The sequence below is a fragment of the Antechinus flavipes genome, chromosome 1 (assembly GCF_016432865.1).
Source record: "Antechinus flavipes isolate AdamAnt ecotype Samford, QLD, Australia chromosome 1, AdamAnt_v2, whole genome shotgun sequence".
In the NCBI taxonomy this organism is placed as follows: Eukaryota; Metazoa; Chordata; class Mammalia; order Dasyuromorphia; family Dasyuridae; genus Antechinus; species Antechinus flavipes.
The window spans coordinates 497,656,089-497,672,741 of NC_067398.1; the positions used below are offsets into that span (position 1 = coordinate 497,656,089).

General features: G+C 32.6%; 1 protein-coding gene across 2 annotated transcripts in view; it reads left to right on the forward strand.

The window, feature by feature from the left end:
* The window catches only part of ROCK1 (Rho associated coiled-coil containing protein kinase 1), a 124,560-nt gene extending 110,186 nt beyond the window's left edge, over window positions 1-14,374 (forward strand). For both annotated transcript variants that reach the window (XM_051970361.1, XM_051970362.1), the window contains exons 28-33: window positions 6,011-6,081; window positions 6,444-6,532; window positions 7,640-7,718; window positions 7,871-8,132; window positions 9,172-9,379; window positions 12,860-14,374. In XM_051970361.1, the coding sequence (XP_051826321.1) occupies window positions 6,011-6,081; window positions 6,444-6,532; window positions 7,640-7,718; window positions 7,871-8,132; window positions 9,172-9,379; window positions 12,860-12,863 (713 nt within the window). In that variant the 3' untranslated portion in view covers window positions 12,864-14,374. The remainder of the gene's footprint in view (window positions 1-6,010; window positions 6,082-6,443; window positions 6,533-7,639; window positions 7,719-7,870; window positions 8,133-9,171; window positions 9,380-12,859) is intronic.
* Window positions 14,375-16,653: the final 2,279 nt, after the last annotated feature.

Here is a 16,653-nt window from a genome sequence, read left to right on the forward strand (position 1 = left end):
CAGAGAATTGGAAACCAAAGGGATGCAGATAAATATGGGAATAGTTAACAAGTTATGGTATATGGATATGATAGAATAGTATTGTACCTTAAAATGAAAGGAATGATGTCAAAGAAACCTGGGAATACTTGTTTGAACTGATGTAAAATCAGGAAACAATTTATACAATAACAGCAATACTATTAAAAAAAATACAGCAATTAATTCAAAAGACTTAGGAACTCTGATGAACCCAATTGACTAGTCACAGTTCCAAAGTACTCATGATGGGAAACAAACTATCTTCAGATAGAAAACTGATGGAGTCATTTCAGACTGATACTTTTTTGTTTTTTTTAGATGGCCTATTTGGTGTTTTTTTTTGGCAGGGGGGAAGGGAAGGGACAATGATACATGATTTAGTTTTTCTTGATGTGGATGTAGGGTGAGACTTGAAAAGGAAGTAGAAGGAAGAAAATGACCTCAAAATAAAATTGGAAAAGAGGGAATTAAACAAAAGGATATCAAAAAGAGAATTTGTGCCTAGCACAGAGAAAACCAAGCAAAGAAAATGGAAGTGAGCTTACATGCCCATGGATAGTGAATATTCTACTTTGACTGAAACTGTAGATTACATTGAAGGGAGTATATGAGTTTCAGTGGAATGCAAAGCAATTTTAACTTTCTAAATAATTAGGGAATTCTTATGAAGAGTTTTGAGGAGAGGAATTACCATTTAGATATTACCATATAAGATTATATTATAGGAAAATTTCTGACAGATGTGAGAAATGAGTAGAGGAATAAAGCTGTTTTGGGCTATTGTAATATTCACATTTGTGACATAGAAGAATTCTAATTAGTGTGGCAGAAGTAATAGACACAGAGCTGGTAGAAAGAAACAAAGATAGTCTTGACAGGATGTGGTAATTTATTTTAAAATTTTAAATGAACCTGTCTCACTGTGTGCTTTATATGAAACATCAAATTTCATACTTGTGACTATTGGACAATTGAATATAAAAGGGCAGGTCTAAAGTTAGGGAGAAAGGAGGCATTTGTAAGAGTTTATTAACTAGTTTTTATCAATAGCTCTTCTCATTCTTTTGTGTTTCGAACCTTAACTAGAACATTAGTAAACAAAACTATTATTTTCTGAGAAGCAATCATTGGTCTTTTAGATAGGTTTTATCTGAATAGTGAATGTAAATTGGATTACTGTGCACTTCATTAATCCAAATTGTGCTAAATCTAAATGAAAATAACTTCTAATTATTTTTCTCTTGTTATGGCTCTATTGAATGCAAATTGACATAATAAAATAGAATGAGTATAGAATGAACCAAATGCAAAAACATTATAGAATGGGGAGTGGGAGGGTGGGGGGGATTTGTGACATTTTAAAATAATACCTAAAAAAGTGAATCTTTTCCTGTTCCTGTACTCCCTATTTTGAGATTTTGCAGACTCAAGTTAAAAAGTTAAATTTTCAGATTGTAAAGGGACAATGTAGAACAATTATGACTAATTTTATTTTGCTACCTATTTTTATTTACTGTTAATTTGGAAAATTCATATTATATAAATATTTATCTAATTATCCTTACAATATCTTTGCAAAGAAGGTACATTTTATAGCTGACAATTTAAATGACTTGACCTTATGGTGAGGTTGAAGAAAGTAAGACTGAGTTTGTTAAAAAGTTGAATTGTATTTAATAAATATTTGTTAGCAACTTACTATATAAGGCATGAGAACCTAAGTTGTGCAATGGATAGAATATTTGCCTGAAGTCAAAAAAACTTATCTTCATGAGTTCAAATCTGACTTGAGATCAAGCTTACTAACTGCATGACCCTGGGAAAGTCACTTAACCCTGTTTGCCTCAGTTCCTCATCCGTAAAAGTAGCTGAAAAAGTAAGTGGCAAACAACTCTAATATCTTTGCCAAGAAAACTCCAAATGGGATCATGAAGAGTCAGACACAACTGAAATGATTGAAGAACAACAATGTAAGGCATAGTGCTAGGCACCAAGATTCAGAGATAGAAATTAAAGTAGTCCTGACCTTCAAAGAGCTTGATTTCTACTGGAGAGCTGTAAGTAAATAGATAAGTGAATATAAAGTAATAGAAAAATAACAAAAAATATGACCAAGAGATAGTTTTTACTAAAAAAAAAGAATTGATAGTAATAAATGGAAGACTAACTCAGTAGCCTATTATTCCTGGCACTGCTTATGTTCTACCACACATGACTATACCACAAAGGCTGGCTTTCTGTTCCTTATTGTGGTTGTTTTAGGCACTAACTATTCAACCTAATCTGGAAGTAAAACCTTGGAAAAGAACCCATTCCAGAGAGAGTATGGCCATGAATACTTAGATCAACTCAAAAACAATATATGATACATCTATAGCTCTAAGGAACCTCAGAGACCATGTAATCCAACTTACTCGTGTAACAATTGAAGAAAAGGGCCCACAGAGCTTAGGTGACAGAAACAGTATTTGAACTCTGGCTTCAGAGATTGTGCTTTAAGAATGAGAATAGTATATATTGGATTTAACATATATTTTAATGTATTTAGTATGTATTGGACTACCTGCCATCTAGGAGAGAAGGTAGGGGGGATGGAGGAAAAAATTTGGAACAGAAGGTTTTGCAAGGGTCAGTGTTGAAAAATTACCCATGCATATGTTTTGTAAATAAAGAGATTTAATTAAAAAACAAAAAAGAAGAAGAATGGGAATGGTAGAAGTGGAGATTATATTGCAATCACTTCTCAGAGTCTCCCTGTTGCAGTATCCCAACTAGTCCCTTATCCCTGAGGAAAAAAAAAAGACATCCTTTAAACTTGGTAATCTGAGAGAAGAGAGGACAAGAGTACACAATATGGGAAGGGCCATTAAAAACAAGATGTCTTGAAAAGGGAAAGGACTGGATATAATAAGATGTCTACAACAAGGAGATCATAGAAAAAATGGTAGCCAAAAGCAACAAACATTTGAAGAAAAGGACAAACTGGGGGCCTTTCCTCTAATATTAGAAATACATTAACATATGGATAATTTGCATGATTCATTATTATCTTTTCAATGCCAAGAGAACTTGAGGAAAGCCCCTAGCAAGCTTCATGGTTCCCCTGGGCAAATAGATGAGAGGAAATGAACAAAAGATGTATTGCATGGGCAGACATAGGTGAGTTATGGCCTACATAATCTTGAGGCAGCTAAATATACAGTGGATAGAGCACTAACTGTGTAGCCCTGATCAAATCACTTAAATTGTCAGGTATAAAGTGTACCTACCTTGCACAGATATTGTAAGGATAAAAATAAAATAATATGTGTTAAAAATATATTGTAGGCTCAATATAAATGCATATTTCTTTCTCTTCCCTTTCCCTTTCTGAAAGGAATGCCTACAACAATGATATCACAAGTCTATTGGAAGTTTTTCCTGTGTTAATGGATCTCTTCCCCTTGCTTTTGATGCATCTCTGTCATAGGGATTCTTTTACTAGGGTAACCTGTGTACCATTTGAGAATTTCATATGAGTTTGGTGTATGACAAGGATACAAATGGAATAGGAGAGCATTGAGCACATCTCATTAAAAAAACAAAATTCTCTTGAGGCTTTATTAGATTTTTCCTATATCTTTAAAGAAAGTAGGAAAGCCATCTGATTTCCAACTTAAAAAAAAATGAGATTCTGCATCACTATAGTTATTTATTTGGCAATATCTTCCATAAGGTACAGATTCATGTAAACATAAGGTTCTTGCATGTTAACTGCTATAAAACTGCATAAATGCAGAGCATGCCTAATACCAAATATCTGAGATATATGAAATTCCATTATAGAGGGACAGAAATAATATAAACCTTGGTTCCCTATCAAGCTAAATGCCACAATGTTTAATATACCATTAAAAAATATAGAGATGAAACAAAATAATGGCAAAATTATTTCATACTTGGAATCAGAAAGCATAAATTTCTTTGACATTTTTTCATATAGATAAATCAGTGGGAGAAGATAATTTGGGCATACATTTCTATATGAATTTAAAGTTTTTTGATGGGTTTGGCAAGTTTTGACATATTTCATTGAATCTTCAGGGCATATGAGAGAACCAAACAAGAAAAATACTGATTTAAATGGTTTTGTTTTAAGATGGTTTTGTAGGAAATTCAAAGATGACAGTTTAAAATATATTTTTTTAATATTGGGGAAAGAGGGTTCAAAAGCAATTACAATTTCTTTTATAATATCTGTAATTCTTTGTTTTCAAAGATTCTGTTTTTTAAAGTGGCAGTTATGTTTTAACTAAAAAAGACTAGTAGGTGATTTGTATACAGAAAATATAACTGAGGTTAAAGCTGTTACTTGTAAGTCCAGACTCTGCTTTGTATTTCATTTTCTATAGTGAGTAATTCATATCCACTTTGAGTTTCTAGTGAAGTATATGCTCACAAGCAAAACAAAACATCACCCTATATCATTCATATAGTATTTGGTGATAGGCAATAAGAGTTATAAAGAAAATGGGGATGATTTGATATTAGAATCAGAATTGACCAGAATAGTAATGGAATTTGAAGTATAGATTGTATTTTAAGTGAAAGGGAATAAGAATTGTAAAGAGGATGTGATTGCAAATTGGATAATCAAAACTGATTTCATCAAAGGGCTCTCTAATAGTATTTTATTATATCATTTTGATATTTGTCTCTTCTGTTATTGTATATTTGACATACTTCAAAGGCATTATATTATATATTAGTTTATACAAACTTAGCCACCTCACAATATCCTCCAAGCCCCATTATACTCTAGAAATTTCCTCCCTCAATGCATGTTGTCAGTTTCTCTTTGACATACCTTCTTGTAGTTATCTGTGGCACTGAGAAGTTAAGCCCATTCTTACATAGGTAGGATGTGATCTAGACAGACTTTGTCTCATTAATTTCAGTATTCACCTCCCAGATATCAAAAAAAGGGCTTCATGTTGCAGTTCCATTGCCTTGTTAGGTGGAAAGAAAAAGTGGCTAGAGTAGAGCTGTGCTGTTTTGACTTGTTTTCAATAAAATGGTAGGAAAATCTGGAAAAAGTTATTAGTTTGAAATAGATTAATGGATATTATAAATAGCCTGTGAAACAAGGCTTGTGATTGGAATCATTTACTTAAGAAGTTTTCTGAAAGCTTTTTTTCCTCTGACAATAATAATTATAAATGAAATTTCGTGGTCATATTTGTTGTAATGAAATTTCTTTTATCAAAAAAACTCAAGCCACTTAGCTTGAAGAGTTTGCTCTTCTGTTGTTGTTATAATACTAAAATTCCAAGACCGTAAATATAAAAGACATATGTATTTCAGTTTTGGAAGAGATTTTACATGTTCTACTTTTAAGGCTGAGATCTTTTTTTTTTTTAAAAATGGGACAGATTTATTAGTATGGTTGGGTTGGTTTACCACAGGGCTCATTAGAATATTGTCCTATGAAAACTGAATAAAATGCTTGTCTCTTATTCTTTATGTCTAGTTGATTCTTCCTGCATTCCTTATTTATTTATCTTCTATTCTTGTCTTCTGTGAGTAATAGGACACTTGTGTACTTGTGCTTGCTCTCTTTTGTGTAAAATGATGGCTCTGGTTTGTTTTACTTGCCGCATCTTTTTTTTTGCTAAATATTTTTCATAGCTACTTTGAATGTTAAATGATCTTTTAAATCTTGTTCCATTTTAGCTGCAATCCATTGTTGAATACTTTTGCCTTGCTCTTGGAGGTTTATTTTTACCCCATTATTTTATAATTAAATGTTAAATTTAATGGGGAAAGGCCTTTTATTTGGTCCTGCAATATTTGTATGGCTATTAAGTTAATTTGTGATTGACGCATGAAAAAGCAAATTATAGCACTTTTTATTTCAAACGCCTGTACTGCATGCTGTCACATGTGCTTTATGTTCATTTTCTCTGTCATACATTTAAAAATCTCATGTTGCAAATTTGTTTTTAAATAGAATCAAGAATTGAAGGTTGGCTGTCGGTTCCAAACAGAGGAAATATAAAACGATACGGCTGGAAGAAACAGGTAACATGTATCTTATTTCTGAATTTTTAGAGGTTAATATACTTTTATGCCATTTACTCTTAAAAGAACTTGTCAAAATTGCTGCCCAAATAGGACTAATTTCAAAGTAATTACTTGATATTATGTAATCAAAATATTGGCAAAATATAGAGTTTGAAATTTGAGCTCAGTATTTTATATATGGAATTCAACATTTGACATTTTTTCCATTTGAGTTTTTTTTTTTCAGATTAGAGATTAGAATCTAAAAGGAGTTTCATTCCCTGAGCTATATAAATATGCGCAACTTTAATGATTTCTTACAGTTTTAAATCAAGCAAATTTTGCTCTCACTAATTCTCCCTTTTTCCCTCTTGTTTCAGTATGTCGTAGTAAGCAGCAAAAAAATTTTGTTCTACAATGATGAACAGGATAAGGAACAGTCAAATCCATCTATGGTATTAGACATAGAGTAAGTTGCTTTTGTTTTTAATTTTAGGTAATATGTAGACAACTTGTTCTTATTCAGTGGTATATTCAACATAATCAAAATTACTTTGAATTTAATATTATTAAAATTATCATCTTCAGATTACTGTCATTTAGCTACTTAATTTTAAAAAAATTTTCTTTCATCATACAAATTTTTTTTCCCTGAGGCAGTTGGGATTAAGCCACTTGTCCAGAGTCACACAGCTAGGAAGTGTTAAGTGTCTAAGGCCAGATATGAATTCAAGTCCTCCTGACTTTAGGGACTACAAATTTTCTTTAAATAATGTTATTACTTTGAGAAGACATGCAAGAAAAACTGCCATAAATTCCAAGTTCAGATACTCAAGAGTAACTCAGGTTTATGGTTTTCCACTTTGGGTTTAAAGTGTTTAGTGATTTTAAATTCAAGATATCTTGATGGTTAACTTGTGATCTCATTGGTAGATGTATTAATTTAATTTAATGGTATAGATCACGAATCATCTACATCTAACCATTCTTTCTGAGGCTTGTCCCTGTAGTCCTATAAATCTTCTACATATTGGGCCATCCAACTTGATGGGGCCCTTCCTTGAGATCTCTTGACATTTCTTGGATACCAGTGAAGCATGTTAACTGAGCCATTCTCTATCTCACCACAAGGCTGACTTTACTTCCTTTTTGGTCATATTTCTCTGATTTTATAGGAGTTTTCCTTCTACTTCATAGGAGAAAAATAAAGATATTTGCCTATTGTTCTATAATAAGCAGGACATGTTTCCTTTTTATAAAATTCATATATATATGAAATTCATTTGCATTATGTAGCATGATTAAAAATTTAGGGATTTGTGGTTCCTTGTTAGAGTTGGAAGATGGGTAAATAGAACAAAGATAAATACAAGAAAATTTTGATACTTTTCTTTGAGGGAAAATATCATTGGTTATTGAAACTTCATACAAACAGTGAAAGTAGATATATTTATAGAAATTGATGTAAAAGTACACCGTGCCTTATTACTCTTAACAAATGGCTTCATATTACATATCATAGAATAAATGTAGTACAGATGACTTTTTAAAAATGTGTATTTTTTAAAAATTTCAGCAAACTATTCCATGTTCGACCTGTAACGCAAGGTGATGTGTACAGAGCAGAAACTGAAGAAATCCCTAAAATATTCCAGGTGAAAATACTAAATAACAATTTCTTTTTAAAAAGGAAATACTAATTCGGTATTAATTGGGCATCTGGTTTATAGGATAAATATAATACATTTCAGTATTTTTGCTCTCTATGTTAATGTATTTATTTCTTTTCTCAACTCTCTCAAAATAGATATTGTATGCAAATGAAGGTGAATGTAGGAAAGATTTGGAAATGGAGCCAGTACAACAAGCTGAGAAGACCAATTTTCAGAATCACAAAGGCCATGAGTTTATTCCTACACTCTATCACTTTCCAGCCAACTGTGAGGCTTGTGCCAAACCTCTCTGGCATGTTTTTAAGCCACCCCCTGCCCTTGAATGTCGAAGATGCCATGTCAAGTGCCATAGAGATCACTTAGACAAAAAGGAAGACTTAATTTCTCCATGCAAAGGTAAAAAGAAAAATAATTGTTCTTGCAACTTAGAACAAATTTAAATAATTTTAAGGTACAAAGCATCACTTCTATACAAAAAACCTTATCCTTATTAGATGGGGAAAAGAAGACAACCCAGATTTTATAGCTATGAATTTGATTATAAGCATAGAGTTCACATAATTTAATCTCAGTATCAGTTTGTTATATGTGTTTTTGAAAAGAGTAGCTTGTTAATCCTAACTAATCTTAACATGAACTAGTTCTTTAGTTTTGTCTTTGAATAAACAAGTAAATTGATTTACATTTTTATCCATTGATGCCAATTAGCAAGAGCATTGCTAAGAATTATGAAATCCTAGGCCAAAACTGTCAACCTTAAGGAACTAGGTAATAATTAAAAAGAATTTATGAAAATATAAGAATTACATGTCTTGGATAAATTGCATATGGACAATGAACTCATCACATAATTGATAAGAAGAAAGGAGGAAAATTTGATTGCCCATAGTTATTGAGGCAATGGTTTTAAGGATCCTGGGCTTATGAAAGTAAAAGGTATTCTTTATAGCATAAGTACTTTTTCATTATTGGTGACCTAAAGAACAGTGTGAAAAGACACAAAATTGACGTAGACAACATTAAGTTACTAGTAATGATTTGCAAGTAAGCAATGACATAAAGATACCATCAATGAAACATGTGATTAAAAAAGGAAGTGAAACTCCCATTACAAAAGCAAGGGAGAGGATGGATTCTCTTATTGTTTCACTATTGCCCATTTTAGTAGTTAAAAAACTCAAAGAAAGTCTTCCAAAACTTGATCTTTTGGCCCAAGAGGATTTATTGAAGGACATGGAGAAGAATCACACAGAACAAGAGTTGTGCTTGAATTTTAATCTGCCGCTGGAGGCATTGCCCACATTGATAAAATCTTTAAAGTATTGAAATATAAGCAATTAGAAAAATTTTTAAATTGATAAGTGTTACAACACATATTTAGAAATTTACTTTTACATGCATATTTAATATTTGTTTCTTCCCTGTTTATTCATAGTGAGTTATGATGTAACATCAGCAAGAGATATGCTGCTATTAGCATGTTCTCAGGATGAACAGAAGAAATGGGTAACCCATTTAGTAAAGAAGATCCCTAAGAATCCACCATCCAGTTTTGTTCGTGCATCCCCTAGAACACTTTCTACCAGATCTAGTGCAAATCAGTCTTTCCGGAAAGTTGTCAAAAATACATCTGGGAAAACTAGGTAAGACTTTAAATGTCACTATTTCTCTCACAGTAATTAGGTATTTTTCACTAACACTAATAATTCTTGTTTTTAAAAATTAGGTTTAATTCATAGAAAGGACATTATCATTTGTAGACAGATTTCAGACATGAATTGGAAAATCATTAAAAATTGAGTGTCAGACAGCATTTATAAATTAATGGAGCATCCATTTTGTATTTACCTTCCACTCTAAGTTAAATTTGTATACATACATACATACATACACACACACGTATATATACCCAACTTTTTATTATTCACTTAAAACTAGCAGAACACAGTACTGTTAGAAGACAGTGGATAGGGAATCAAGAAGTGTGGTTTTCCTAGTCCTGACTTTACCAGTGCTCATTTTGTCTTTGTGTAAACTGAAGTGAGAGTAGCCTTAGGTAATCAGAAAATTCGCTTTCTCCACTTAAGACTTTTATTATCTGTAATGGGATAATTTTCATGTTTTCTAAATGGAAAAGGATTTATAGTAGTTAAGTCCTACTTTAATCCAAAATTAGAACAGTAAAACATTCAAATATAAAGAAATGGGTTTCTTTTCATCCATTTTTACTTGTGTCTTGAGGGTAGTCATACTTTATTGACATCAAGGAACAATTTTTTGAAAATCATTTTACATGTATTATAGATTTTCTTGCCTTCTTATATAGTACAATTTAGTCCAATAAACATTTTTAAAATTTTTTTGTGGTGTCTTAGAGTGCTAATAACAGTATACCCTCCGCAATAGTTAAGCAGGTGTGGGACTGGACTGCTTTGTAGTGTCCATTACCTTTGCTTTCAATTCTTATGGGATGCCTTCCAAAAACATTCCCTCCCCTTCCTTTTAATATGCCATCCTGCTATACAGTAAATATCAATATCATCAAATCATTATCAAATAAAAAGTTTATTACTAATTAAGCTTAATTTTGCAGAATTCTAAGTACTGTGGACAGTTCTAAGAGGTTTTCCTACTTCATATACATGACTTCTAGTTGCCAAATATGTAGAATATTACCATATTGATGATTAAAGAATATTGTTCAACAGAGTTTAGAAAACTTGAAATTTTTCTTAAATATTTGGTTTTGTATTAATGGTTTAAAAAAATGGACTGTGCTTGCTAAATTATTTCTCCATAAAGGAATGTGCCTTATTATACCTTGTCCCAAGAGGCCTTAGAGAGAGTTTCGGGACTATTTGTTTTCTCTCCTCAGTCCATTCCATATGCATAGCAGAGCCCTCCCTGTGAATGGTTTCCTGTACATTTGCTTCTCACAATATGGATCAGACTTATTAGAGAAGGTTCTGATGATGGGGTTTTTAAAAATAATTGTGTAAGTTAGATACTTTATTTTTATTTTTTGAATGTTCTAACATAAAAACTAAATAGTTCTGAATATGAACAAATAGCACTTTTCCAGTACCTCTCTTGAGCTAAATTTGGTACTAGGCTTACTGTTCTCTTGAGAGAAGACTTTCATTTGACCCTCTACTAGATTCCCAGGAGCTGTGTTTTTAAGTAGAAGTCTGTAAGTATTCCCAGGAATGAAGTCAGGAACCTCTAAGTCTGCAACAGGAAGCCTATTTAGCAATGACAGAGGCCTCTGAGAACCTTTCTGGGGAAAAGGGCACCTAGCTTGCCTCATTTGTGGGGCACGAGCCATTCATCTGACCTCTTGATCCTGCCCCCAAAACATGAGTAAGTATAAACAAACTTTAGGTAAAGGGACAAAACTTAAATCTAGTGCAAATTTCAGGGGGCCAACTAAGAAAATGGAAGGCACAATTGTCCATGATGTATAATTTCATAAGGGATAAGGCTGCAAGCTAAAGACCTGCTGACACTGAGTTTTAGATTAGGCACCTTTATTTTGGGAAACATATACTTAAGGAAGAAGATAAGTTGCAGTCTAAAGTAAAACATTTTGCTTCCCCCTACTTTCACATAAACCTTGAGTCTGTAATAAATAGTTTCCTAATAAATAAATGTTTCCTCTAAGCTGATTTTTTTCTTTCCAGAACTAAAACATTGATCAGGCTATTTTGAAAAGCTTTTATATATAAAATGTTTATTAAGAATGCATTTTCCTTAATAAATTATACTACAGTAACTCCTTAACCTTTGATATGCTATCCTATTTACAGATATTTATTTTGATAATTTTATATTTGACTTTTTAAATTTCTAATTTTGCTAAACTTCTTTATCATTTTTATTGTTTTCACTTGTGCTTTGTTCTTATCAGTGGCACCATCATTCTCCCAAGTTATTCATGCTCAGAATTTTTGAGTTTTTATGTACTTATTCTTATCCAGCAGATCACCAAGTTTGGTCAGTTCTATCTTCCAAATGCCCTTTATATTCTTTCTTTTTTTCTTTCCCCATTAGTTCTGAGACTGCCTGCAACCGCTAGATGAATTTTTCGCACCTTCTTGCTGCTTACCTTTTCTTCTCCTTGCCTTGAGTCTATTTTTGCCTCCATTCCAGCCCCCTGGCTGACCACACTATTGTTCCTTAGACACCATTTCATTAATGTTTTTCTTATAAAGACCCTTCCATAGAACTCTGTTTTCTACTACACCATTTCTCAGCTGGCTTGCATAGCATGGTTCCCATGTTCCTAAATCCTGCTCCTCCCTACTGCACCACACTATTCAGCGGCCTCTCTTGGCTCCTTGCTTTTTTGTGTTGGGCTTGGGTGCACTTCCTGTCCTCATGCTAGTTCACTGGCTTAGAAGTGTGTAGACACTCCCCCAGGGCCTATCTTTATGTCACTTTGCACTTTTACTTTCTTCTTGAAAAATTTCCTGATTACACACACCTTTTGAATCTTTCTCCCCCTGAATTTACATCAATCACAAGTTAGTATCTGATATGTTTTCTTGTATTGTCCTGATAATTCAATATATTAGTCTTATCCCTATAAGAGAATTTATCAGTTTCTTGAGGATGAGGAACAGACCTGTTTTCTTGTTTTCTGTCCCATCACAGTACCTAGGATAGTGCTGATTACATTAATACTTAATCACTGATTAATTTTGTGAGAATTACCTTAGGTAGAATAGCATTTTTCAGAGAATTAAAATAAAATAATAATGTGTTTTACTATAAAATTGTGACCAATAGAATTTAATTTTTTTAATTCAAAAAGTACTTTAAAATGCTGTACTATTTAGGACTGTCATTAAGAAAAATTAACAGTAATCCAAAAATTACTGCAATTTTAACTCTGATGTACAGTTCTGCCTGAGGGGCATGTTGAGCTAGGACTTTTACTGCTTATTTTATTTAATATTTATATTTAATAGGACAATAATACAGAGTGAGTTTGATTAAGCAAGTTTCTGTTTGCTAAATTATTGCTTTAATTGCTTAGAAATGACTTCAGATATTGAAGAGATTAATGTTTAGTATAAACCTTCTGAATATAAATATTTAATCTGACTTTTTTTTTTTTTCAGCTAACCACATATATTGATTTATGGAATCTTGTGGGACATCATCTGAGAAATGGGGCTTCTTTAACCATGCAGAGCAGACAGACTGTTCCTTCTGACACAAATATCACAGGCTTCAGGGTTAAGATTGCTGTTATTCTCTCCTCCTTGCTTTGGCACAAAAGCACATTGAGGGTTTTTATTGCGGGTTTGCCTACAGGTAGATTAGATTAATTATTACTATGTAATGCAAGTAAAAGTAAATAAAAAGCTTAGCTAGGTATATTTTTTTAAAAGGTGCTGCCTTTTTACATTTCTAAGAAAATGCCTGTCAATCATGATGGAACAGAATTTTCCTCTTGTGAATAAGAGGAAGGGAGAGTTTCACTATTAAGATCAGCTCATGGAAGAAGTAAAGAAAATATCTCAAAATGAGACGAACTGAAATTTCTATAGACTCAAGTTTTTGTGCTCTCGCAGGACTGCAGAAGTATCTTAAGGAAGTAATATCATCACTTGAACTTCAGTGCCCTCACTGTAAAGTGTAACAGCCTTAATTTTAATGGCCCATTCTGGACCTGAATGGAGAAGTTAAATATTTTACATTATGCTTTTACAAAATACTGTATATGTCTCAGCAGATTTCTTGATTGAGGGGTAGAAGACAAAAAATAATTACATTTAATCTATGCATTTTTGCCAAGCCATACTGAATTATTTTAATACTAGAGGCATTAGGAACTAACTGTACAAAAGAACGACGTTTGAAAGCATATTTTGGGGTACATCATTTCTATAATTTTATAATGTATTTCCTTATGGTTTTAAGTGATAAAGTCATTAAGTTAACAAACATATAAGAAATGTATGCACTGTTTGAAATGTAAATTATTTTTAGAACACTTTTAATGGGTGGTGCATTGCCCTTCTAGTGCCTTAATTTGAGATAATTATTTTACTGCCATGTCTAAATGTAGAAATTTCCAAAAAACAAAACAAAACAAAAACCTATTTACTGACAGTTGTGTCAGGGGACTTTTTATTGATAATTGGTTTAATTTAAAGTATTTTTAGAGGTTGGTTTGAATTTCACAAATTGAGTACAATCTTTGCTTGAAATTACCTACTACAGTGACTGAGTTCATTGAAGTATCTGCAAAAAAGTGTAGAAAAATGCATTCGCAAAAGCAATCTATGTATGGCATACATCTGTGGTGTTTTCCAGTTAATATAGAAATTACCAGATAAATACTGTTAAACTCTTGTTTTATACCAAGAGTTGATTCGTGGGATGGGCAGTATGATTTTTAAAAAAATTTATTTTTAACCAAATACCTCCTCAGTAATTTATAATGGCTTTGCAGTTATGTGTATCAAATAAGAAGCACTGGAAAACTGATTCGTCTCTAGGACGATATGCATGTTTCAAGTGGTATTGAAAGCCGCACTGATGGATATGTAATAATAAACATATCTGTTATTAATATGCTAATGACTCTGTGCTCATTTAATGAGAAATAAAAGTAATTTATGAAAGGATACCTTTGAAAAGACTGCTATGATATTTTCTAAAATTGAAGATTTTCTAGAACACATAAGGAATATGCTACATAATCAATTTGTATATGTGTGTGTTTGTGTGTGTACATATGTTATTTTTTCCCTTAAAAGAGCTAGAATAAAGGTTCTGAAATTCGACTCCATTTTTAAAAAACAACAAAACTAGACAACAGCTATTGCAGTGGTCTTTACAGCAATCTGTTTTGCATCTCTTCTGATATTCAAAAAAACCAAAACACAGTAGTTTCTCTTCTAAAGCAGGGATGAGATACTGTTTTAAAGAAGAAAAAAATAACTAGTTTTTCCTATTTCTTTATCAGAACAAATACTAGGAACTAAGGAACAAATCAATCCAGCACCTGCCTTGTTCTTATGTATATGAGGGTAGAAGCAATCTATGTAGTTGAACAGTCAATTATATTAGTTCATGGTAGTGATTGCTCAACAAATTATAGAACTGTTGGACAGACCAATTAGCTATTTTATAGTGCAAGTAAGAATATAGAACTGTGAGCTAGCCATTGCAGCTTGGTTTGGCGTTTAATTTTTGTTTTTAGCAATAGCAACAACAAGCCTTTCTGTTAAATTTTATCAGAATGTATGTACTATGAATTTTGAATAATGCTAGGAAGGAAGTGATTTAAATATCTTAAACCTTTGCTACATAGATCTCACTGGTAGGCATGTACTCCAGAGAGATTTTTTTTAAAGTTTTCCAGATAAAAATAATTCTCCAAGTGCTTTTTATATTGACAAAGAGTTATCAAAACAAAGTACACATCTCTCTATTAAAGAATATGAATGTAATGGAAATATTTCTACACTGTGAAATAACATGAAGAATACAAAAACATATGGTAAGGCAAATATAGATGCAGTGTAAAGTAGGGAAAATAAGGAAATGAATATATACAACGATTAAAACAATGCAGTTGGAAAAAAGCAAAAAAGGAAATAGAAATTGAATGTAGTATAATGATAATGACCAGGTTTGGTGTCAAAGAAGAGAGATGAGAACTTATTCCCCTTTCTTTGCATATCTGGGAAACTGATATGGTTCAGATAGTGTCAGGTTCAGTGGATGCATTGGTTAGTGTTGATCTTTTTTTCTCTTTTTTTTGTTCTTTGTAATAAGGATGGGGAATTGGGAAGTAAAGAGTGTAAAACAAAAGTACTAATAAAAAAATTTATATATGCTATGAAAGGCTCAAAGACTGTTTAGATGACAAAGCGAAATATATTGGAAGAATCTAGCTAATCCAATAACAATCCAGCAGTGCTCTCAAAATGCAACTAAGGAAGCAGTGCTACAACCAAAGAGAATGGCAACAATCTGCTGCTAAGTAGCACAATGGATAGAGCGCTGGGCCTGGGAACGCTTGAGTTCAAATCCAACCTTAACTGGGTGAACTTCAGCAAGTCAATCTCGGTTTCCTCAATTGCAAAATGAAGGTAACAATATTAATTTACTTCACTGAGTTGTCTGAGGATCAAACAAGATAATATTTGTAAAGACGAATGCCTGGCAGATAGTAGGTACTTATTAAATGCTTCTTCCCCTCCTCCTTCACTTTGATCTGATCCAGGAATATCAGAAGCCTTAGGGCATTCTGGGTGGTAAAGAGCTAAGAGAAGAGGAAGCCAAAGCCAGCAGCAGGCAACAAGACAGATATTGTTCAGTCAGTCATGTCTGACTCCATGACCCCATGGACCAAAGCACACCAGGCCTTTCTATTTTCTGTTTCTTGAAGTCTCTCCAAGCTCATGTTCATTGATTTACATGACATTATTGTTCTTATCCTCTGCCATCCCCTTCCTTTGCTTTCAATCTTTCCCACTATCAGGGTCTTTTCCAATGAATCCTATCTTCTCATTATGTATTTCAGCTTCAGTTTTTGATCTTCCAGTGAATAGTCTGAATTAATTTAAATATTGATTGATTTGATCTCCTTGCTGTCTAAGGGAATGCTAAAGTCTCCAGCACCACAATTCAAATGTCTTAATCTTATGATGCTCAATTTTCCCTTGTAGTTCAACTGTCACAGCCATATGTTACTACTGGAAAAAGCATAGCTTTAACTATATGGACCCTTGTTGGCAAAATAATGCCTCTGCATCATTTAATATGCTGTCCAGATTTGCTAAGCTTTCTTTCTAATGATACTTTCATGGCTGAAGTCACTGCCTGCAGTGATTAGTCAAGTAGATAAAATTTGATAATGCTTCTATTTTTTTTCCCCCTCTCTTTGCTGGGAGTA